At 40.3% G+C, this 21,698-nt stretch overlaps 1 protein-coding gene and 1 pseudogene across 1 annotated transcript in view; one reads left to right on the top strand and one right to left on the bottom strand.

Moving 5' to 3' along the window:
- ANKRD31 (ankyrin repeat domain 31) overlaps positions 1-21,698 on the top strand; it is a 162,357-nt gene that overhangs the window by 57,221 nt on the left and 83,438 nt on the right. The window contains exon 6 of the mRNA XM_075543046.1: positions 6,458-6,501. Coding sequence (XP_075399161.1) covers positions 6,458-6,501 — 44 coding nt within the window. The remainder of the gene's footprint in view (positions 1-6,457; positions 6,502-21,698) is intronic.
- LOC142438789 (S-adenosylmethionine sensor upstream of mTORC1 pseudogene) lies at positions 972-3,438 on the bottom strand (annotated as a pseudogene).

The following is a 21,698-nucleotide window of genomic DNA, read 5'->3' as shown; positions in this document are numbered from 1 at the left end:
ACTTATTCCAAGAAAACTTTCTTCATGGACTTAAAAGGGAAATCTAAAGGTCACAACCATTTTATTAGATTATTTGCAAAGTGTTAATTCTTGAATTTTCTATATAATTACAGACTTGTAGTGCAGCATCTCCTTAGTGGAAAGATGAAGACCTTATCAAATTTGGTCTCATTAGAACATAAGCTCTCTTGCAAGCACATACCCTTTCAATGAGGCATTTAAAGTCAGTACTAAGTATGATATTCCTTGCTAAAATAGACAATTTCACAGGTAAAAAGATACTTAACACGAAGGTTAGAAATGCTACTTTGGCATGGTGTTTATTGTATGAATGAAACTAGAATATATAATTTTGGGGAATCTCTTTCCCAATATCAGATGCTTCAAATGAACTTTTAGTAGAAAAAAGAAGGATGGATTGTATTATTATCAATTTCAAAAAGTTCAGGAAATAATGGATCATCAGACAAAACTAGACAGAAAATGTCTTTTTGATATAACAATTTAATTAGGGAAATGAAAAACAAACAAAGACAAGTGCATCACTAAGCTAAAGCAATCTCTGTGTCACATTTAACTTGTGATTCATCAAAGCACAACCTATAGCTTCTATGAATCGTAAGTTTCCCATTGCAGTGGTTTAATATCAACATTGCGAAGTTGAAGAAAATAAAAATATGGAGTAAATTAAGCCTCATTTTTCACAATAGCACTGAAGAGAAAAAATTACCTTTCTATGATATCTTAGTGCTAAAACCACAGTATCAGTGGTTTTTCTATGCCAGGAGTCATTAGTTGGAACCTTGAAACTTTTTATATAGAATAAATTTTAAATTGAGAAGTAGGATAAAAAGCAAACTCTGTAAACCTTTTCAGTTTTTCTATGCCAACCAGATTTTATGAACTCATATTAATATTTTAATTAGTGTAAACAATTTAAGGAATTTGGACTTAAAGAGTCTGCTTTTATATTAACTTAAAAGTAATATAGGATCCTCTAGACAGGAGTAGAGCTGGCTTGGCATCCTCTAGAATCGAAGTCATATAGAGCATCAGGGGGCTGTGTAAAACTGTATGCTAGCTGTTCATCTTCCATATCTAATCGGACATAGCAGGAAGGGTTAGAATACTACTCATCTATACTGTTGAAATCTTGAGCTATACGAAGGGGTACCCCCCCCAAAACTGGAATTTTTTTGAAAGCTGTATTTAAATATTTTTACAAAGCAACCTTATCACCTTCAAAGTCCTCTCCATTACATGTAATACATTTATTAAATCTGAATTTTCTTTCTTGGAAATATTTTTCAAGCTCATTTGTTTGGATAGCTGACAGCACATCCCTTGTTTTTTTCTTCACCTCTTCTACATTGTCAAATCGCTATCCTTTCATGCCCCTCTGCATTCGTGGAAAAAAAAAGAAGTCGCATGAAACTAAGGTGAGTCAGGTGTTTGGGGCAAGAGAGGTGTGTTAGTCTGGGCATTTTAGAGAAACAAATCCACAGAAACTCATGTATAAGTGAGAGTTTTATATAAAGGTTAAGTGCACATCAAGAAAACATCCCAACCCAGTGCTGCCCAAACCCACAAGTCCAACATTAACCCATTTGTCCGACACCAATCCACAAAGTCCTCCGCCATCTCACAAAACATACACTATGATGCCAACTGCAGGAGGAAAGCCGAATTAGTGACTGTGTAAGCATCTCAGTGCTGGCAGGGGTCTCCACATGGCTGCTCCAGCAACCAGGGCTGCATCAGGGTAGGCCCATGTGGCTTCTTCTTGAGGATATCTTGGAGGAAGTGAGCCTTGCCAGCTGAAGCAGGGAACTGGCTAAGGCAGCTGCACCCAGGTCCAACCATCAGAAAGCAAGAGACCTGAGAACTAGAAAGGCGAGGCTCATGGAACCATTTATTTCTCCACCCTTTAGTTAACCCCACATGTGTTTTTTGGCCAGGTTGGCACAATAAACTACCTCAAGAGACATGCTGTTTTTTCCCCAAAAACTGGCAAACAGATAGCTGCTTGAACAGACGCATTTGGTGGTTGGAAATGCCCTATCTGCCACAAATCAGGCCTTTTTTGTTGCACAGTTATGCAATCTTTTCAGAACCTTTAAATAGATAGCTTGATTAACAGTCTGACCTGGTGGAACGAACTCCAAATGTACTCTCCCCTTAACATCACATCCGGGTTTTTTTTGGGGGGGGGGGGGCTCGGGGGGTACTCTCTCATATATAATAACATTCCTTGGTAGTACCTACTAACCAAAATCATTTATGGTTTTTTAATGAAAATTTTCTAAATGCCATCCGATGCATATGTGAAAATTTTGAATACTTGGAACATTTAAAGCCCAGCGTCTTTTTAGCAGCCTTCCAGCTTTTCGTCATCATAGATGCCAGCTCTGATGTGGCTTCTATGATCATCAGAGATTCCAGCATCAGATGTGACGATAAGCAGTAAACCAGTCAACATGAACAGTTCCTGAGCTTTCGTGCAGCATATCCATCACTGCTAAGATGATGGGAAATAAAGAGAAAACAACAACTTGGAAAAGCTCTTCAAGAAGAGAATCAGTAAGGCTTTTCAGCTGCTTTTTAGAAAGCACTTACAGCATCCTGTGCATGCTGAAGTGGTTGCTGAAACTCTAAACTCAGGAAATATATTTATACATACTCTCTACAGCAGGTACAATGTCTATGCCAACAGTTGGAAATTCTTCAAACTTCAGAAATGATTTAAAGCCGCTGGCGACATCAAGTACTCTGATCTTTCCTGAGGCTTGTAGCAACTCAGTTATAAAATCAAGGATTGTAAAGCTGAAGTTCATCAAGTGACCTTCAAGTTTAGAAGACTGGTGTATTTTTAAGGCTGGAGTGGGCTAAGATACATCTGATAGTCTTCAAAGGCACCAGTTCTTTAGTTTTCCTTACTAATTGTCCAGCTTTCACATGCATATAATGCAGTTTAAAATACCATCGTTTGGCTCAGGTGCACCTTAGTCTTCAGAGCGTCATCTGCTTTTTAACGTTTGAAAGAAATCTTGTATAGCAGGTTTGCCCAGTGTAATTTGTCACTGATTTCTGACTGCTGCTTCCAGGGGCATTGATCATGGATCGAAATAAATCCTTGACAACGTCACTCTTTTCTACTTTTATGGTGATGTTGCTTGCTGGCCCAGTTTTGAGGATTGTGGGTTTCTTTATGTTGAGCTATAACCCACATTGAAGGCTGTAGTCACTTCTAAGTGCTTCCAGCCCTCGTTCTTAGTTTTCTCTGAACGTTGGTGTCATCTACGTAGCACGGGTTGTTAATGAGTCTTCCTCCAGTCCTGATGCTATGTTCTTCTTCATCTAGACTGCCCAGCCTACAGATGGAGTAAGTACGGTAAAAAGGATGTAACCTGCCACATACCTTTCTTGATTTTCAACCATGCAGTCAGTATTCCCTTGTTCTGTCTGAGCAACTTACTCTTCTCGGTTCCTCTTTATTAATTGTCTGTGTACAATTCTATCTGAGCACAGTCATGACTAAGGCATACCTTATTTTGCCCTTGGGTTTTGAGTTTGCTAAGAGGTGTCAGCAGTAGTTAGACAAAGACATATTTCCATTTTTTCTCACGCCCAATTACATTTTGTAGAAATGTAGGGTCCCACTATGTCCTGCATTTCCCATCAGTCCAAACAAACTCCTGCCTCATTTGGCCTTCTGAGAGGCCTGACTATATTGTGATGTTGTTGGTTTCTGTGTAATGTGGCCACCATCCTCACTGAACTTCTGATTCCACAATCTTTTATTGGTGATCTTTTTAAAGTGCTCCATGCCTGGGTTTATCACTCTGTGGTAGTTTTTCTGCCTTGAAGCTACTTTGTGGTGACCTTCCCTCCTGGCAGCTGCCGCTTGCCTGTTTGCCTTTCAGAGTGCTCAGAACAGACAACTCATTTTAGTATCATCCAGACCAGGGGTCTCCAAACTTTTTAAATAGGGGGCCAGTTCACTGTCCCTCAGACCCATTGGAGGGCTGGACTATAGTTTAAAAATAAACTATGAACAAACTCCTATGTATACCGTACATATCTTATTTTGAAGTAAAAAAACAAGCGGGGCAAAAAACCTCTGCAGGCTAGATAAATGTCCTCCGTGGGCGGTAGTTTGAGGACCCCTGATCCAGCCTATAGGTTGAATCATGACAAGTAAACTAATAAATGGGAACCTAGAATAGCTGGCTCTATTCTACTGCAGTCCTATCACCTTGCTGCCAATTCAAAGAGTAATCTTAGTCCAATTGCATAATGATCACATAAACCAATGACTTTAAGTAATAGCATTGGCCTTACAGTAATGGGTTTAGCATTTTAAAAATGCAGCTCATCTGAGAATTTTCTTTACCATTGGCACTTTAGAATTATTTTTCATACACACCAATACATTTTTAAAGAGCCTTTCCAAGTGTGCAAAATCTCGTTGATGACTGAATATAGGATGGTGGCATAGTGGCTGCATGCTGGGCTGCTGCTGCGTGTCAGGTCAGCAGTTTGAAACCACCAGTGGCTCCTTGGGAGACAGAGTGTGAGTCACTGTTAGTTGGCTTTGACTTGATGGCAGTGAGGTTTTTAATAAAAATTCAGGAAAAATTCTTTTTAACTTTGCAAAAACCAGTTTAAGTAAATTTTGTAACTAGGCAATGAGAAATACTTATTAATATGTTTATATTTAATATAATATCATATTCCTGTAATATATTTTAATATAATAATTATATTCCTGGAATTTATTTTATGTAGTCATCACATTTTTAAAAATAGCAACGTGACATAGAACAGTGATCATCTTCATGTGGAAGTTATTCAAGACAACATAAGAAATGAGGCCTTTGGTGGTTTTTTCTTTACCATTTAGAGAAAGAGAAAACCCAAACCAAATCACAGCCTTCGAGTCGATTCCAACTCATGGTGACCTTATAGGCAGAGTACAACTGCCCGTGGGTTTGCCAGACTGCAGAGCTTCACAGGAATAGAAAGCCTCCGCCGCCTCTCCAAAGAAAGAGAACGAGAGAGACCGAGGGAGAGAAAGAAATGTGAAATCTTTTTCTGTCTTTAAATTTACATTTCTCTTCCTCCTCCTAAGGATTATTTGGAAAAAAACCTAAATTCCTTATAAAGAAAGATACATGAAGATGTACTGTTATTTTAAAGTGTTTTATTGGTGTTAAATTTTAAGCAACTAGAGATAAAAAGAAAATAAACTGACTAAAAGTGCTTACATTCTAAAGCATTGATTTAGATGAGAAATGATTTTTGCCCGCCATCTTATGAATGAGTTTTAACTCTCCTAGCTGATTTTCAGAGTTTTTCCTCTTTCAATGGCCAAGATGAAGGGAGACAAAAAGACAAGTTTAGCAGTATTAGAAGACCGGCACCTTCCCTTGAAAAACCTGTCTTGCCTGTAAAGATGCATTCTGAAGTTCAGCACATAATTAATCACCTGCTTTTAGTCTAGCTATGTAGGTACTGCCTAATTAAAAGAAATCTAAAGAATGACTCAAACATATGATTGGAATTTGAATGAGTCCTAAATTCCTTCCCAATATGTCAGAGTACCTGTATCCTGATGGAAAAGGTAGGAGGAGGCAAGAGACTAAAAACAATTTTTTTCCTGTTCCCCTTTAACCTAACTTGGTATTGGTCTCAGCCAGTTCAGCTCAGACTGAGCAGGAGCAGGGTAGGAGTGTATTTGTGTCCAGAAAGCCACAGGGACAAGACAGCATCTCTCCATAGTCCTTAGGATGACCTCTGGTTCCTTCTTGACCTGTCATGGATGTTCTTTTAACATGTCAAACCTGAATTCTCTACCCCCACACCCCCCACCCCCAGAAGGAGACTGAGTTCTTTTCCCAGCCATTGCACTTTATGCCGAAGAGGTTTCAGCTGGCCTTCCAGGCCAAGGCAGGTTAAGAAGAAAGCTCTGGTGATGTCCTCCAGAAATCAGATAATTAAATGAACACTCTTATGAATCACAGTGGTTCAATATGGTTTGATGATGGGGTTGGCTCTGGATCAGGCAACATTTCATTCTGTTGTGTGTAGGGTCTCCGTCAGTAGGGGGCTGACTCATCCTCTTCACAACAGAAACCCGTAGTAGGCAAGAGAACATCATTCAGAAATTAGATCTGATTTTTCCTCATGTGATTGTATATGCATGCTTACAATAGCTCAACCAAAATAGAGTTAAGTTGGTTTTTACCTAAACTAATTGCAGTTTCACCTAGCTCTATATAGAACACTTTCCAAAGAAGTAGGAGATTTTCTTTTTATAACTTCATTGCTAAAATAGCTACTCTGATATCAATAAATCGACTACTGCCAAGATATATGATTGAGTAATGCTTACTGAGAGAGGATGTTTTAATGCTTTAATAAAATTGCAGTGAAAACATATATTGTTATCTTCTAGGACCTGGGACTGAAAATACTGAAGTTTTGCCACACAGAGAAAAGGTTGGTCTGTATAGTTAAGATGAGCCACATAGATCATGAGTTTAGTTTTGATTTTTAATTATGTTGATTAAAATATCAAGTTCATTTGGGTGTTTCATCTAGACAGGAATACAAAAGTCATTTCAAATAGAAATCTACTCTTGTCTAACAACTATAATAAAATAATATTTTCTTAATCAGTGTTTCTTATCTAGCAATGTAAGCCTCTCATTCTTTATCTAGGGGAGAAGCATGTAAATTGTTACCAAACCAGTTGCTGAGATGAAATAGCAAAACTGCCTCGTTGGTTTGTCTGTTATTTAGTGCCTTTAAGATCTTCTCCTAGACATTACCATCTTCTGCTAGTTGCTGTGGGTCCAGTGACTGACTGCCTTGGCTTTGTCTTCCGTATGGTGCTGTGGGGACTCCAAGGACTGACTGCACCCACAAGGAACCTGAGCTCTTTCCGAGATACCAGCATATCAAGTGCTAGCTCACTCATATCTGTATCTTAATTCATCCTAGCTATGCCTGCTTCCATACTTTGCTTAAAATGGGAGCCAGAAGGCAGGGAAAACCTACTGAAATTTGGAACCAGATAGGCCTTCATTCCAGTGCCAACTCTCATTTACATCCATACAATGATAAACAGCACCATCTGTTTCATGGGGTCATTGTAAGAACCGAGTGAAATGGTATTTCATGGTGTGGTGCCTGGCACTTCAAACTCACTGCTATACAGTTAATCCTGACTCGGCGACCCTGACAGTTAGTGTTTCATAGATGGATCTTTTACTTCTTGAACAAATCTTTTCTCCTCTGTGATCCCTTCCCAAATAGTCTGGCAACCTTGATCAAAGTAATTGTTCCATCTTTATCTTTCATTACTCACGGATTATATCAGTGTTTCCCAATCACTTGATGTTCAGGAGAAAGTCATTTTTGGGGACAGAAACATTTGGAGGAGTCTGAATTCTAAAGCTTCCACTTAAAGATTTCCCTTACACATGCTTCAAAAGTCCTGTTTATCTTTGTTTATCCAAGAATTTTCTCATGAGAGTTCCTCTGTAACCCAGAAAAACTATTATTGCAAAAACTCTAGTGTTCTGTGGAACTGTTTGATACCAATGTAGGTCATTTGTGGATCACAGAGTGCTTGATGACATTATTTACACCCATGTCTCAATATTTTTGTCTTAAATCTTCAGTTCAAAATGAAGATCCTTTAAGGTATAGCCCATGACATAGAGTTTATTATATCTGAGTCTGAAATTAGTAAACAAAGAACTTCAACTAGAAGGGAGGCCTTGAGGCATAACTTAAAAGAATTGGTAGGATTCTTGAATTGCTTCTTAATTACCTTTTTTGTTCTCACCTCCCACCCCAACAGTTTTTTGCTTTTTGCTGTGTTGTATTTTTGTTTGCAAAGACTTGGTTTTTATTTTATATATATATATATATATATATATATATATATATATATATATATATATATTATTTTCTTGGGACTTTTACAACCCTTTTAACAATCCATACATCAATTGTATCAAGTACATTTTACATTGTTGTCATCAGCATTTTCAAAACAGTTTATTTCTACTTGAGCCCTTGATATCAGCATCTTTTTTCCCCACCTTCCCTCCCTTGTGAACCCTTGATAAATGTTTTAATTATTATTTTTATGCCTTACACTGCACGCTGTCTTCCTTCACCCACATTTCTGTTGTTCATTCCCCTTTGATGCAGCGGGGTTATACATCAATCATTGCGATTGGTTCCTCTTTTATTCCCCTTCCCCTACCCTCATGGTATCACTACTCCTATTATTGTTCCTGAGGGGTTTATCTGTTCTGATATCCATTTGTTGAGGGCTCTTATCTGTACCAGTGTACATGCTCCATTCTGGCCGGATTTGGAAGGTAAAACTGGGGTCATGATAGTTTGGGACAGGGAAGCATTAAAGAACTAGAGAAATGTGTGTTTTGTCAGTGCTATACTGCACCTTTGCTGGCTCGTCTCTTCCTTGTGTAAGGGGATGTCCAATTGTCTACAGATGGGCTTTGGATATCCACTCCGTCCCACTTCATTCACATTGATATGATTGTTTGGGGTCTTCTGATGCCTGATATCTACACCCATCAATAATACCTCGTGATCACACAGGCTGGTGTGCTTCTTCCATGTGGGCTTTCTTGCCTCCCTGCTAGATGGCCGCTTATTTAACTTCAGTCCTTTAAGACCCCAGACGCTGTATCTTCTAATAGCCGGGAACCATCAGCTATTTTTACCACATTTGCTTATGCACCCATTTTTACTTTAGCAGTCATGTTGGAAAGTGAGTGTCACAGAGTGCCAGATTATTAGAACAAAGTCTTCTTGCATTGAGGGAATACTTGAGTAGAGGCCCAATGTCTGTCTGTTCCCTTGATACTTAACACATAAATATATGCACATAGATCTATATCCCTATTGTTATATATTAATATATTTACATATGCACATGCCTATATTTATACCTCTATAAATGTACTTTGCCTCCTAGTTCTTTCTTCTAATTTCTTTTACTTTCCTCCTGTCCCACTTTCATGTTCGACCTTCGTTCAGTTCTCAGTAATTCCTCTTGGCTACATTGCACTTGATTGAACCCCACCAGTTGTTCTATACCCTTCTCACCATTGATTTTAGATCTCTTGTTCCCTTGTCCCTAGGTTTGTTGGGTCCCCCTCCCCCTCCCACACCTCCCCATCTCCTGTCCTGGAAATGTTGTTTTTTCCTCTTGATTGCTTATCTTAACTGTCTTACATAGATAAAAATGAAAGAAGAAGAAGAAGAAAAGGACCTATAAATAATTCCAGGTCTATCAGCTGACCCTTATGTCCGTTTTCCAATTGAGTCTGATGAGGTGCCAAACCCTGCCCTCCGAGTCTGTTGCGTTCCCTTCGTGTTTCACGTGTGTGTGTGTGTGTGTGTGTGTGTGTGTGTGTCTGTGTGTGGTGGAGGGGGGTCAGACCAGGCACAGTCTCTGCACTGTGTCTCCACTGCTGTCCCCCGAAGCATTGTGGGTCAGTGGGGGGATGTCATGTCTCATGGTGTGGCCAGCCCTATGGTCCTCTCAGCTTTGCCTGTTCTGAGCAGGAGTGTCGTCCTTGGGGCTTGGTGTGCCAGGGATATGGTGTTCTCTCTCCCCCTCCCTCCCTCTCTCTTCTTAGTTTGCTCCCACGTGGCCTGGGCAGACTCGCTACTCTCCCCGGACTGTACCTTCAGTGCTGCCCTCTGGAGTACAGTCTTCTGGGGGAGAGGGTCAGTATAGATAGAATTGGGGCTGACCCCACAGACCTATTAGTTCGTGGCTTCATGCCAGTATGTTGCCCTCAAGTCTTGGCATACCAGGTTGAGGTCTGGTCTGGCTTTTAATTAAAAAAACAAATATATTATTAATTGGGAGTTAATACATACAGCATATCATTCCATAGTTCAATTCCATCAAGCAGTATTGTCCAGCTGCTACGACAGTTTCCATTCTTTTTTCTTTCTGTACTACTTGACATCGTTTCCCTTTTACCCACCCACCCCCACCACCAGTGTACCCCCCTCCAAAAAAAACCTGCTGTCCCTATAGGTTCATCAGTCCTGAGTTGCATATCCCAAAAAACAGAATAGCAAGTAACACAGCTTCAAGAGTGTGACCTCCAATGACATAATTACTGTGAGATACACCCTAATATAAATGAGCAAAAACAATACAAAATAAAACAAAAATGCAGAAAATGTTGAAAACCAGATTAGGTCTAGCATGCATCAGAGGGGGAATCAACTGACAAAATTTTTTTGTTTTTATTTTTAATCATTTTATTGGGAGCTCTTACAGATATCCTAACATTCCATAGTTCAATCACATTAAGCCGTGTTATATAATTGCTACCACAGTCTGTTTCAAAACATTTTCTCCTTGAACTCCTTCATATCTGCTCCCATTTAATTTCTCTCCTCTCTTCCTCACTATGCCCCCTGGAACCATTATTATTATTATTATTGCCATTTCTGACACATTTAATATATCCATTCACATACAATTCTGTTGTTGGAGCCCATCGAGTAGGGTTATGTAGTCAACAGTGCTATCAGCTTCCTGTCCCCTCTGTCCCCCCTACCCTCTCTTCCCATATCCTCAGGGAACCATTCAACCTGTTACTGTTTCTGAAAGGTTATCTATCTAGGATTTTATGTATAAAATAAACTTAAATATTCTGATGAGCCTACCAAAATTTGACATGAATAATGAGGTAAAACAAATAAAAACTATAATCATAAAGGGAGGAAATATTAAAGAACTACAAGGTAGTTATGTGGTTCATCAATGCTATACCACACTCTGGATTTAAAATCCTTTCCATGTGGCTCTTCTGAAAGGTACTGTCCAATTATCTTACAGGTGGATTTTTAGTCTCCACTACATTCATGTCCTTTCACCTTGATTTGGTTGCTTGTTTTTGAACTGATACGTTTTCCCGTCAGTACTTGATGATCACTCAGACTGGGGTGGTTCTTCCAGGTGGACTTTGTTGCTTCCCTACTAGATGGCCACTTGTTTAAACCTTTAAGACCCCAGACGCTGCAGCTTTTGATAGCTGGGCATCATCAATTCTCTTCATCACATTTGCTTATGCACCCATTTTGTCTTCAGTGTTCATGTCAGAAAGTATCATATAATGCTACATTATTAAAACAAACCATCCTTGTAGAAACCTAAAGTCCATCTGTTTCCTTGTTGCATATACATACATATATATAAAAAATGTATATATATTAATATATGTTTATACACATATATTTTTTCTCTTACCCCACTATTATGTTTACCCATTGTTCACTTCTCAATAATTCTTCTCAGATACAAATTGATTGAACAAACATGACCAGAAAAGCCACACCTTCCTCACTGTCAATTTTAAAATACTTACTATTCCCCTGTACCCGTCTTTTCAACTCAACTCCCCCCACCTCCCTTCTCATGTCCCCCTGGTCCCATTGATCCAGTTGCTATCTCCACAAGATTGCCCATCCTGCATATCTTGTATAGATAAACACCAAATTAAAAGCTAACAAACAAGCACAACACACAACTAGTCACAAGTCTAACAGGGGTCATGACATAGAACAGATGAATATGTCTGTGTTACATATAAAGAAGTACATGCTGTAAACGATCTGTCCTGACCCCATTTCTTTCAGGCTTACCTGTTCTGGGTCCTGCTTAGATCGTAGCACATGCGCCTTTTTAGTCTTCATCCATCATATCTGAAAGGCAAGCATCCTGTAAGACCACGTTGCTATTCCTGTGGTCAGGGATGGAGCGTTCTAGTGCACACACACCCCTTCCCCGCCAGTTAGTGCCTTTAGACTTTCAATGTGACTCCTGTGTGAGTAATCCCCAACCAGTTCAGATAGGTTGCCAAGTGCTTCCCCCCTAGTCAGAAGTCTATGATTGATGCTCCCGTCATTGGTCTGTTGTACTCCTATCTTGGTTTGCCCCAGGTGGACAGATCGGGCCGGGGCCTTTCTTCAAACTGTACCTTCAGAACTGTTCTCTGCAGCACTGTCATCTAGGGAGAGGATGTCATGTCTCAAGCTGAGGCCAGTCCTGCAGTCATCTATCTCAGAGCGAGCTCTCCAAGTAGGAATTGGCACACCAGAGTGAGGTCTACTCTCGCTCTCCCTTTCCTGTGGAAATATAAACAAGATCATCCTCTTGGGTTGGTTAGCATTCTGACCCCCCATTAGCATTCTGACACCCCCCATTGATATCATTATTCTTTCACCACATATTAAAGGCACACGAGAGGGTGAAAAAGATGCCTTTCAGCACAGGTGCTATGTGTATATGTTGCTGATGACATATGAATCATTTGTTAGGTCTGGCTTTTGACAGACTACCTGGTCCTCAGCCTGGGAGTTAAGTGTTGTGCACGTTTTCCCTTATACCTCTTCTGCTGTTTGAACTTACATCAGTGGACTCATATACTTGACCTTTTGTGCTTGGCTAACTTCACTTATCCTAATATCCAACTCTTTCCACAAGATGAGGTGATTCATAGTTCCATCACTGTTTTTCAGGGATATATAATATTCCATTGTGTGTATGTACCAGATTTTTTATCCTTTCATCTATTGATGGAATTTCGGCTGTTTCAGTTTTTTTTTGCAACTGTAAACTGCACCACGATCAATATTAAAGAGCAGATGTCTGGTTGTGATCTGTTTCTTATTTCTTCTGGATATATGCCCAGTAGTGGAATTGCTGGGTCATATGGTAGCCCGATTTCTATCTGTTTTAGGTATCACCAAATCACTTTTCACTGTGGCTATATGTATCTCTACAAGACCACCAGCAATGGATATGAGTTCCTATCTCAACACACCCCCTCCATTATTTGTTGCTTTCTGGTTTTTTGAATTGAGCTATCCTTGTGGGTATTAAGTGATATCTCATGGTTGTTTTGATTTGCTTTTCCCAGATGGGTAATGATCGGGAACATTTTCTAATCAGCTTATTGGCTATTCAGATTGCCAGCTTTGTGAATCTTTTGTTCATGTCTTTTACCCACCTCTTCAGTGAGCTATTCATTTTTCTCTTGTAAGCTTGCAGGATTCGGTAGATATAGTGATAACTTGTTATGTCATAACTAAATCTCTTTTCCAAGTCTGTAGGCTCTCTTATTACTCTCTTGATGAAGTCTCTTGATGTACATAGTGTTTTATCTTTAGTACATCCCACATCTATTTTATCTTTATCTGGGTGTATATCCTTCCTTATTACTGATGTCCCATGGTTTTTACCTCAAGGTCTGTGATCCACTTTGAATTTGTTTTGTGCATGGATTGATTTAAGAGTCTTGTTTCATTCTTCTGCAGACTGATACCAGTTTTTCCAGCACCATTTGTTGAAAACGGTATCTGCTCCCCATTTGATATTTTGGAGACTTTTGTCAAAGATCAGTTGTCTTTATGCTGCTGTTTTTATTTCTGGATTTTCTGTTCTTATTCATAGGTCCAAGTATCTATCATAATACCAGTACTATGCTGTAAATAGTCACAACTGTGGCTGTAAATAAGTTTTGATGTCACATAATACAAGCCCACCCACTTTGTTTTTCTTGAGGATTTTGTTGCCAATTCTGGGCTTCTTCCCTTTCCATATGAAGTTAGTAGGCAGTTGTTCCTTTTCTTTGAAAAATGATGTTGGGATTTATATCAGTATTTTATTGAATTTATATAGTGCCTTTGGCAGGATTGACATATTTACAATATTGATTCTTCTGATCCAAGAACATGGGTTATTCCTCCATTTGTGAAGGCCCCTTTGTTTTTTTATAAAAATATTCTATAGTTTTCTTTGTACAGATATTTTGGGGGTTTTTTGGTTGTGTATATCTCTAGATATTGTGAAGAGTACTATTGATCTCTTTTTCTACAGTCCCATCAGTGGTATATAGCTATCCAACTGACTTTTGCTTGTTGATCTTATATCCTGCCACTCTTCCATATTCCTCTATTGTTTCCAGCAATCTAATTGTAGAGACTTTTGGGTTCTCAATATATAAAATCATATCATCTGAAAATAACAATACTTTCACTTCTTTCCCCAAACGTATACCTTTGATATCCTTCCGTTGCCTTATATTATTCACTAGAACCTCCAGGATGATGTTGAATTGAAATGGGAACAAGGGCCATCGTTGGGGGTTCCCCTTTTTCATTGGGAATGTTTTAGTCTTCTCCATTAATTATAATATTGACTATTGTTTTTTCATATATAGCTTTTATTATATCAAGGTAATTTCCTTCTAATCCTAGCTTCTTGATTCTTGAGTGCCTGTATTAGGAAGGGGTGTTGAATGTTGTCAAATGCTTTTTCTACATCTATTGATATTATCATGTGGTTCCTGTCCCTTCCCTTGTTAATTTGGTGGATAGTGTTGATGGCTTTTTGAATGTTGAACCATCCCTGCATCCTTGATATGAATCCCACTTGGTCATGGTGGATTTATATTTTTATATATAATTTTGTATTCTATTGACCAAAATTTTGTTGAGGATTTTTGCATGTATGTCCATTAGAGATATTGGCCTGTAGCTCTCTGTTATTGTGGGATTCTTGCTTGCTTTGGTATCTGTTATGCTAGCTTCATAGACTGTGTTTGGGAGTTTACCATCCTTTCTAGGTTATGGAAGAGTTTGTGCATGATTGGTGTCAGTTCTTCCGGAATGCTTGGGGGAACTTTCCTGTGACACCGTCTGGACTGAGGCTTTTTTTGTTGGGAGTTCCTTAATAACATTTTCTGTTTCTTTTGCTATGGGTCTGTTTAAGTTCTTGAGATATGAAATAATTTGGGGAAGGTTTGTTTTTCCAGGTATTTGTCCATGTCCTCCAAGGCGTTGAGTCTATTTGTATACAGTGTTTTGTAGTACTGTGTAATTAGTCTTTTAATTTAATTGGAGTCTGTTGTAATTTTCCCATTTCATCCCTCTTCCTGGATATTGACATCTGTTCCTTCCTATCTTTTGTTAGGTTTGCTAGCAGTTTGTCAATTCTCTTGATACTTTTGAAGAGCCATCTTTTTATTCAGTGGATTATTTCCATTTCCCACCCACTGATTTATCTCCATTTTCCTTTTCTTTTTCTACTTGGTAGATTATTCTATTGACACTCTTACAACTGCTGAAGATCTTGTGATAGAGTATCAACCAAGTCTCTCTTCCTTCTTCATATGTGCATTTATCACGATCAAGTATGCTCTGATGACTGTCTTTGTTGTATCCCATAGATTTTGGTATGATGTAATCTCATTCTCATTAGTTCTTAGAAACCCCATTTTTGTCTCTAATTTGGGCCCAAATCCAGTCCTTTTAAAGAAATAAGTTATTTAACTTCCATGTATTTGCCCTTGTTTTCTTTCTTTTATTTATTTCCAGCTTCATGGTGTAGTGGTCAGAGAGGGAAGTCAGTGTGACCTCTTTATGGTTGAATTTCAGAAGCCTGACTTGTATCCCAGCATTTGGTCAATTTTCGATTACATGTTGTGTGCACTTGAAAAGAATGTAATTTTCTTGTAGTTGGGTGGAGAGCTCTGACTATATCAGGTTGAGTTGTCTGATTGTAGAGTTTAGTTCTGTAGCTTCTTTGCTGAGCATCTTGGTTAGCTGATGTGGCTTTCTTGGATAGAGGTGTATTGATGTCTCCTATTCATCTTTTTAAGGATTTGGTTGACAAATTTTGCAATTCTCTCATTTAGGCATATGTTTATTATGCTTGCGGACTCTTGGTCTGCTGCTCCCTTAAGCATTATATAGTCCCCATACTTATCTCTTGTTATGTCCTACACCTTTACATTAGTTTTGTCAGAGATTACAATTGCAACTCCTGCTTCTTTTAGATTGCCATTTAAATGCATGATATACGTTTCACCATCTTCTAACCCTCAACCTGTATTAGTCTGTGAGCTTGAGATGTGTCTCCTATAGACAACCAGTTAATGAGTTTCAATTTCTAATCCAGTCTGGTAGCCATTGTCTTTTAATGGCTGAATTCAGATCATTAAAGTTCAGAGTAATTACATTCATCTGTGGATTCTTTGCTGAATTCTCATACATTTTGTGTTAGGTATTTTCCTACCTACCTCCTTAGCTGTGTGTTGTGTATGTGTGTAAGCTTCGTTTTTGTCTTTTCTCCACTGGATGAATGACGTCTTGGGCGTTGCTTCAGTGCGGTGTTACACTCACGTTTGTGTTCTGTGGATGTTGGTCTTCTGTCCAAACTGAGTTGGAAAGTAATTTTTATAGTGCTGTTTTTTTTTCTTTTTAACATAGTCTCTCAATTTTTCTTTATCCGAGAAACTCATATCTCACCTTCTATTTTTTTTGCTGGTGAGTTTAGCAGGATAGAGGATTCTTGGGCTGAATTTAATCACCTTCAATGTTTGGAGGATGCTCTCCATTCTCTCCTCTTGTCTACTGACAAGTGTGAGCATATGGTTATCTGATTACCCTTTTAGGTGACTGCATTTTTTCCTCTGGCTGATCTTATGATTTTCTCCTTTTCCTCAAAGTTGGATAATTTGACTACTTTATGCCTTGATGTGTTCATCCTGGAATTCAGTCTAATTGCTGTGCTCTCATTCCTGGATGATTGGAGGAATACTTGGAATTGGCTTCACCACGGTATTGAGTTGAATATACTGTCACACTGGGGCTTGGTCTCTCCTTAGAAAGCTGGGTTATATATCCGGAGGGCCTAGCTGCATACTCAGAGCTAGGCAATGGGATTATCCTACTATGGATTAATATCTGTTGGCTGCAGTAGTGTCCAGCATCCATCACCTCCAGAAGGCCATGTGAACATCCTATAATACCCTAAAGGGGCGGTCTTTCCTGGGCCTCCTCCCAGCCCAGGAGCAAGCTTGTGTGAGGATGGCCTGCCACACACGAATAATGGGCTGGTAGCACCTGGACTCAGGCAAGTTGTTTGGTGGAGGGAGCAAACACTGGCAGACAGCTGTAGGGACCATGGGCTGTAAGGGAGTGGTAGGGACCGTGGGCTGTAAGGGAGCGGGCTCAGGCATTTAGCTGGAGGGGGGAAGAAGTCTGCATGAGCAGCTGGCACAGATCACTTGAGCACCTGATGGTGCAAGTGGGATGTTGGTGGCTTGGGAAGAGCAGGCTAGCAGCATGCAGACTCAGGGGTTTTGATGTGAGGAGGGGGAGGGAACACACGTGGGCATCTGGTGGCAAAGGAAATATGGGCCTAGGGCAAGTCACCAGGGGAGGGAGAAACCCAAGGGATTAGGCACACTAATCTATGGGGTAAGAAACACGGGACAGGAGCACATGTATGTGAGGGAGTTATTGCAGGAGAACAAGGAAAGCAAGGGTTCCTGGGGATGGGGTGAGCCGGGGAAGGTCAGGGAGCCCTGGCTATTTGTCACTGGTGCTGAGGGACAATGGAGATCTTACTGTTTGGCTCCCCCATGTGGGGGAATCCAGGGTGACCCAGGTCATGGAAAGTAAAGCTGAAACATCTGTGGGGAACCCAGAGTACTTCCACATAAGGCCTATGACCAATTCTCCCCAACTGCCCCCCTCATCTGCAGATCTGGCGACCACTCACAGGAAACTATAGATGTGTATCTCTACATTGGGGTCATCTTCCTGGAAGTTCTTTTTCCCAACAGTTTTATTAGTACATAATTTCCATATCATGCAATTGAGTTGTTTATTTATTCAGTGATATCACGGGGAATTATACAGTCACCACTGCATTTATCTTAGAGTACCCACCCCCCAATAAAAAATAATTAAAAACAAATTGTACCAAAATGGTAATGATAAAATATTAATATAAAGACAAAAATAGAAACAATGTGTGAGAGGGAGAAACCCCCACTCAACATTCCAGAAACCAGGGAAGAAATTCCTGTCATGGAACAACTAAGAGGTACTTGCATCCAGAACAATTTCAGATCAACTGGCCAAATACCATGTTTGATTAATCGTGATCAAGATTACAATGATCTCTGCCTGATAATAAAACGGTTCGGGACTCTTGCCTTTCCAGTGGCTTGGTGTGACTAGATACTCTGCAGATCTGTCCTCCACGAGTTTTCACAAATTAGGTGTTTATAATTCTAGCCCTGAGTACTTTTCTCTTCACCATATTTGAATTTTGTAATTTTCATCTTGGATCAAACAAGCTGCGGTACTTCTTCTGTGTGTACTTTGTAGACCCCTCGCTTAGATGGCTGCTTGTTTGAATAAAGCTTTTATGACCCCAGACACTGTTCCGATTGGTAGCTAGGTACCATCTACTTTCTTCACCCCACTTTGCTGTAGCATCCTTTATCTTCAGTGATCATTTCATGAAAGTGAGTATCAGGCAGTGCCATGATATAAGAACTAATTGTTCTTAAACTGGAGCTATGATTTAGTGTGAGCCCAGAAATCATTCCTGAATCTATGCCTTTTTTTTAATATTCTGTAACTTGGGACTTAATAAATATGTCATGATTCCATAGTTCAGTCATTTCAAACATAATTGTACACTTCCATAAACAGTCTCTAGACATACTTTTCCTTCCTGGGCTTCTTGACATCATCCATTCTTAGCTTTCCCACACGATAGCACCCCTCTCCACAGACTCTTGTTATGTTTTCTTTCCCTATAGTTTCAACGTCCCTGGGGTTTGTTTACCGAAAAACAGAGAAACAACACAGCTTCAAAGAGAGAAACACCCCAGTGGTGGTACACCTCTGAGATATACCCTAATATACACAATATAATAAAAATATAACAGACTGGCTATCACAGAATTGTGGAATAATGTGTCTCTTAATATGGCACACAGTGTTGATGTTGCAAGATCTTGCTTGTCCACCAGCCAATAGTACATTGTTCTTGGTACAGCTGTCTTCTGCTTCCTCAGACACCATGTGTTTTCTGGCTGAAGACCTCACATTACAAATGTCTCTGAGGATGAAGGATGCAGGGCTGGTGATTCCTACCACATCCCCATTTAACTCACCTGTTTGGCATGTTAAAAAAAAGAAAAACGGATGGATCTTGAAGAATGACAGTGGATTAACATAAATTTAACTAGATAGTAAATCCAATTGTAGCTGCTGTTACAGATGAAGTTTCCTTGATTGAGCAAATTAATACTGCTCCTGGTATACTTGGTATGTAGCTATTGATATGGCCAATACTTTCTTCTCACTACCAGTCTTGAAAGACTACCAGAAGCAGTTTGCCTTCAGCTGGCAAAGGAAAAATATACTTTCACAACGTTCCCCCAGGGGTATATCAATTCTTCTACCCTGTACCATCATTTAGTCCGAAGGTACCTTGATTGCCTGGCTCTTCCACAAAATGTCACATGGTCTTAATATTGATGACATTATGCTGATTGAGTATGAAACATCAACCTAATAAAAATCAGGCACTCTCCAGTTCAATAAAATTTCTAGTGGTGAAGTGATATGGGGCATATCATGATATGCTGCATCTGTCCCCCACCCCAAACAATAACAACTAAGCAGGATTCATAACACCTAGTGGGCTTCTTCAGATTTGGGAGGCCCCACATTTGGGTGTGATACTCTGACCTATTTATCAAGTGACATGTAAGGCCACCAATTTTGAGTGGGGCCTAGAACAAGGAAAAGCTCTGTTCAGACTGCCTTGCAAGCTACTTTGCCACTGCAACCATATGATCCAGCTGACCCGATGGTGCTAGAGGTGTCAGTTGTAGATAAAGATGCAGTGTGGAGCCTTTGGCAGGCCCCTATTGGCTAATCACAGAGTAGACCCGTGGGATTTTGGAGTAAGGTTCTGTCATCCTCTGCAGATAACTATTCCCCTTTCGAAAAACAGTTGTTGGCCTGTTACTGGGCCTTGGTGGAGACTGAACGCCTCACCTTGGGCCACCAAGTCACCATGAGGCCTGAACTACCTATCATGAATTGGGTATTGTCTGACCCACGGAATCATAAAGTTGGACGTGCGCAGCAACACTCCATTGTTAAATGGAATTGGTATATACGAGATCGGACTAGCATAGGACCTGAAGGTACAAGTAAGCTGCATGAAAAAGTAATCTAAATGCCACAGTCTCCACTCCTGTCATCGTACCTTCCTTCTTCCAGTCTGCACCTATGGCCTCCTGTGGAGTTCCTTATGATAACAGAAAATTCATGCTTGATTGATTGATGACTCTGGACAGGTGCTACTCGAAAATGGATAGCAGCAGCACTACACAACCCCTTTCTGGGATCTCCCCGAAGGACAGTGGTGAATAGAAGTCTTCCCAATGGGTAGAAATTTGCGTATTGAACCTGGCCTTTCAGTTTGCCTGGAAAGAGAAATGGCCAGATGTGATTGTATACTGCTTCATGGCTGTGGCTAATGGCTTGGCTGGATAGTCATGGAATTGGAAAGAACTTGATTGGAAAATTGATGACAAAGATGTACGGGAAAGAGGTATGTGGATAGACATCTCTGAACAGTTCAAATAAGTAAAGATAATTGTGTCTCATGTGAACGTTAACCAAAGGATTACCTCTGAAGAGTAGGACTTTAATAATCAAATGAATAAGATGACACACACTGTGAAGACTAGTCTTCCTCTTTCCTCCGCCACTTCTGTCACTGCCCAATGGGCACATGAACAAAGTGGACATGGTGGCAGGGATGGAGGTTATGCATGGGCACAGCAACGTGCACTTCCACTCACCAAGGCTGACTTGGCCACTGCCACTGCTGAGTGCTCCTCTGCCAGCAGCAGAAGCCAACTTTGAGTTCAAGATCTGGGACCATTCCTCTGGGAAATCAACCACAGCAACCTGGTGGCAGTTTGATTACATAGGCTCCCTTACATGGAGGGGGCAGCGTTTTGTTCTTACTGGAATAGACACCTAATCGGGATATGGATTTGCCTTCCTTGTTCACGATACTTCTACCAAAACTACCATTCGCGGACTTAAAGAATGCCTTAACCACTGGCATCCCACATAGCATTGCCTCAGATCAAGGAACTCCACAGCAAATTAAGTGTGACCATGGGCTTCTGCTCATTGAATCCACTGGTCATATCATGTTACTCATCATCCTGAAGCAGTTGGCTTGATAGCATGATGGAAGGGACTCCGAAAGACCAATTACAGCACCAGCTAGGTGACAACACCTTGCGGGGCTGGGACAGTGTTCTCCAAGAGGCTGTATATGCTCTAAACCAGTGGTCAGTATATGGTACTGTGCCTCCAATAGCCAGGATTCATGGGTCCAAGAACCAAGGGGTGGAAGCCAGAGTGGCACCACTCACTATTAATCCACTTACAACATTTTTGCTTCCTGTCCCAGCAACCCTATGCTCTTCAGGCTTGGAGATCCTAATTCCAAAGGAAGGAAATCTCCCATGGAAACACAGCACCGATTCCACTGAACTGACAGCTAAGAAAGTCCGCAGGCCACTTTGGGCTCCTCATGCCTTTGGATCAACAGGCCAGGAAAGGTGTCACTGTACTGAGTGGTGTTATTGATCCCGGTTACCAAGGAGAAATGGGGCTGGTGCTACATAATGGAAGTAAAGAATATGGAGTCCAGGAATTCACCAAGGCCACTTCTTAGTACTAACATGCCCTGTGATTAAAGTAAGTGGTAAACTACAGCA

The sequence above is a fragment of the Tenrec ecaudatus genome, chromosome 2 (assembly GCF_050624435.1).
Source record: "Tenrec ecaudatus isolate mTenEca1 chromosome 2, mTenEca1.hap1, whole genome shotgun sequence".
Classification (NCBI taxonomy): domain Eukaryota; kingdom Metazoa; phylum Chordata; class Mammalia; order Afrosoricida; family Tenrecidae; genus Tenrec; species Tenrec ecaudatus.
Note: the sequence above shows the minus strand (reverse complement) of the source record. Positions and strands in the feature narration are given on the sequence as shown.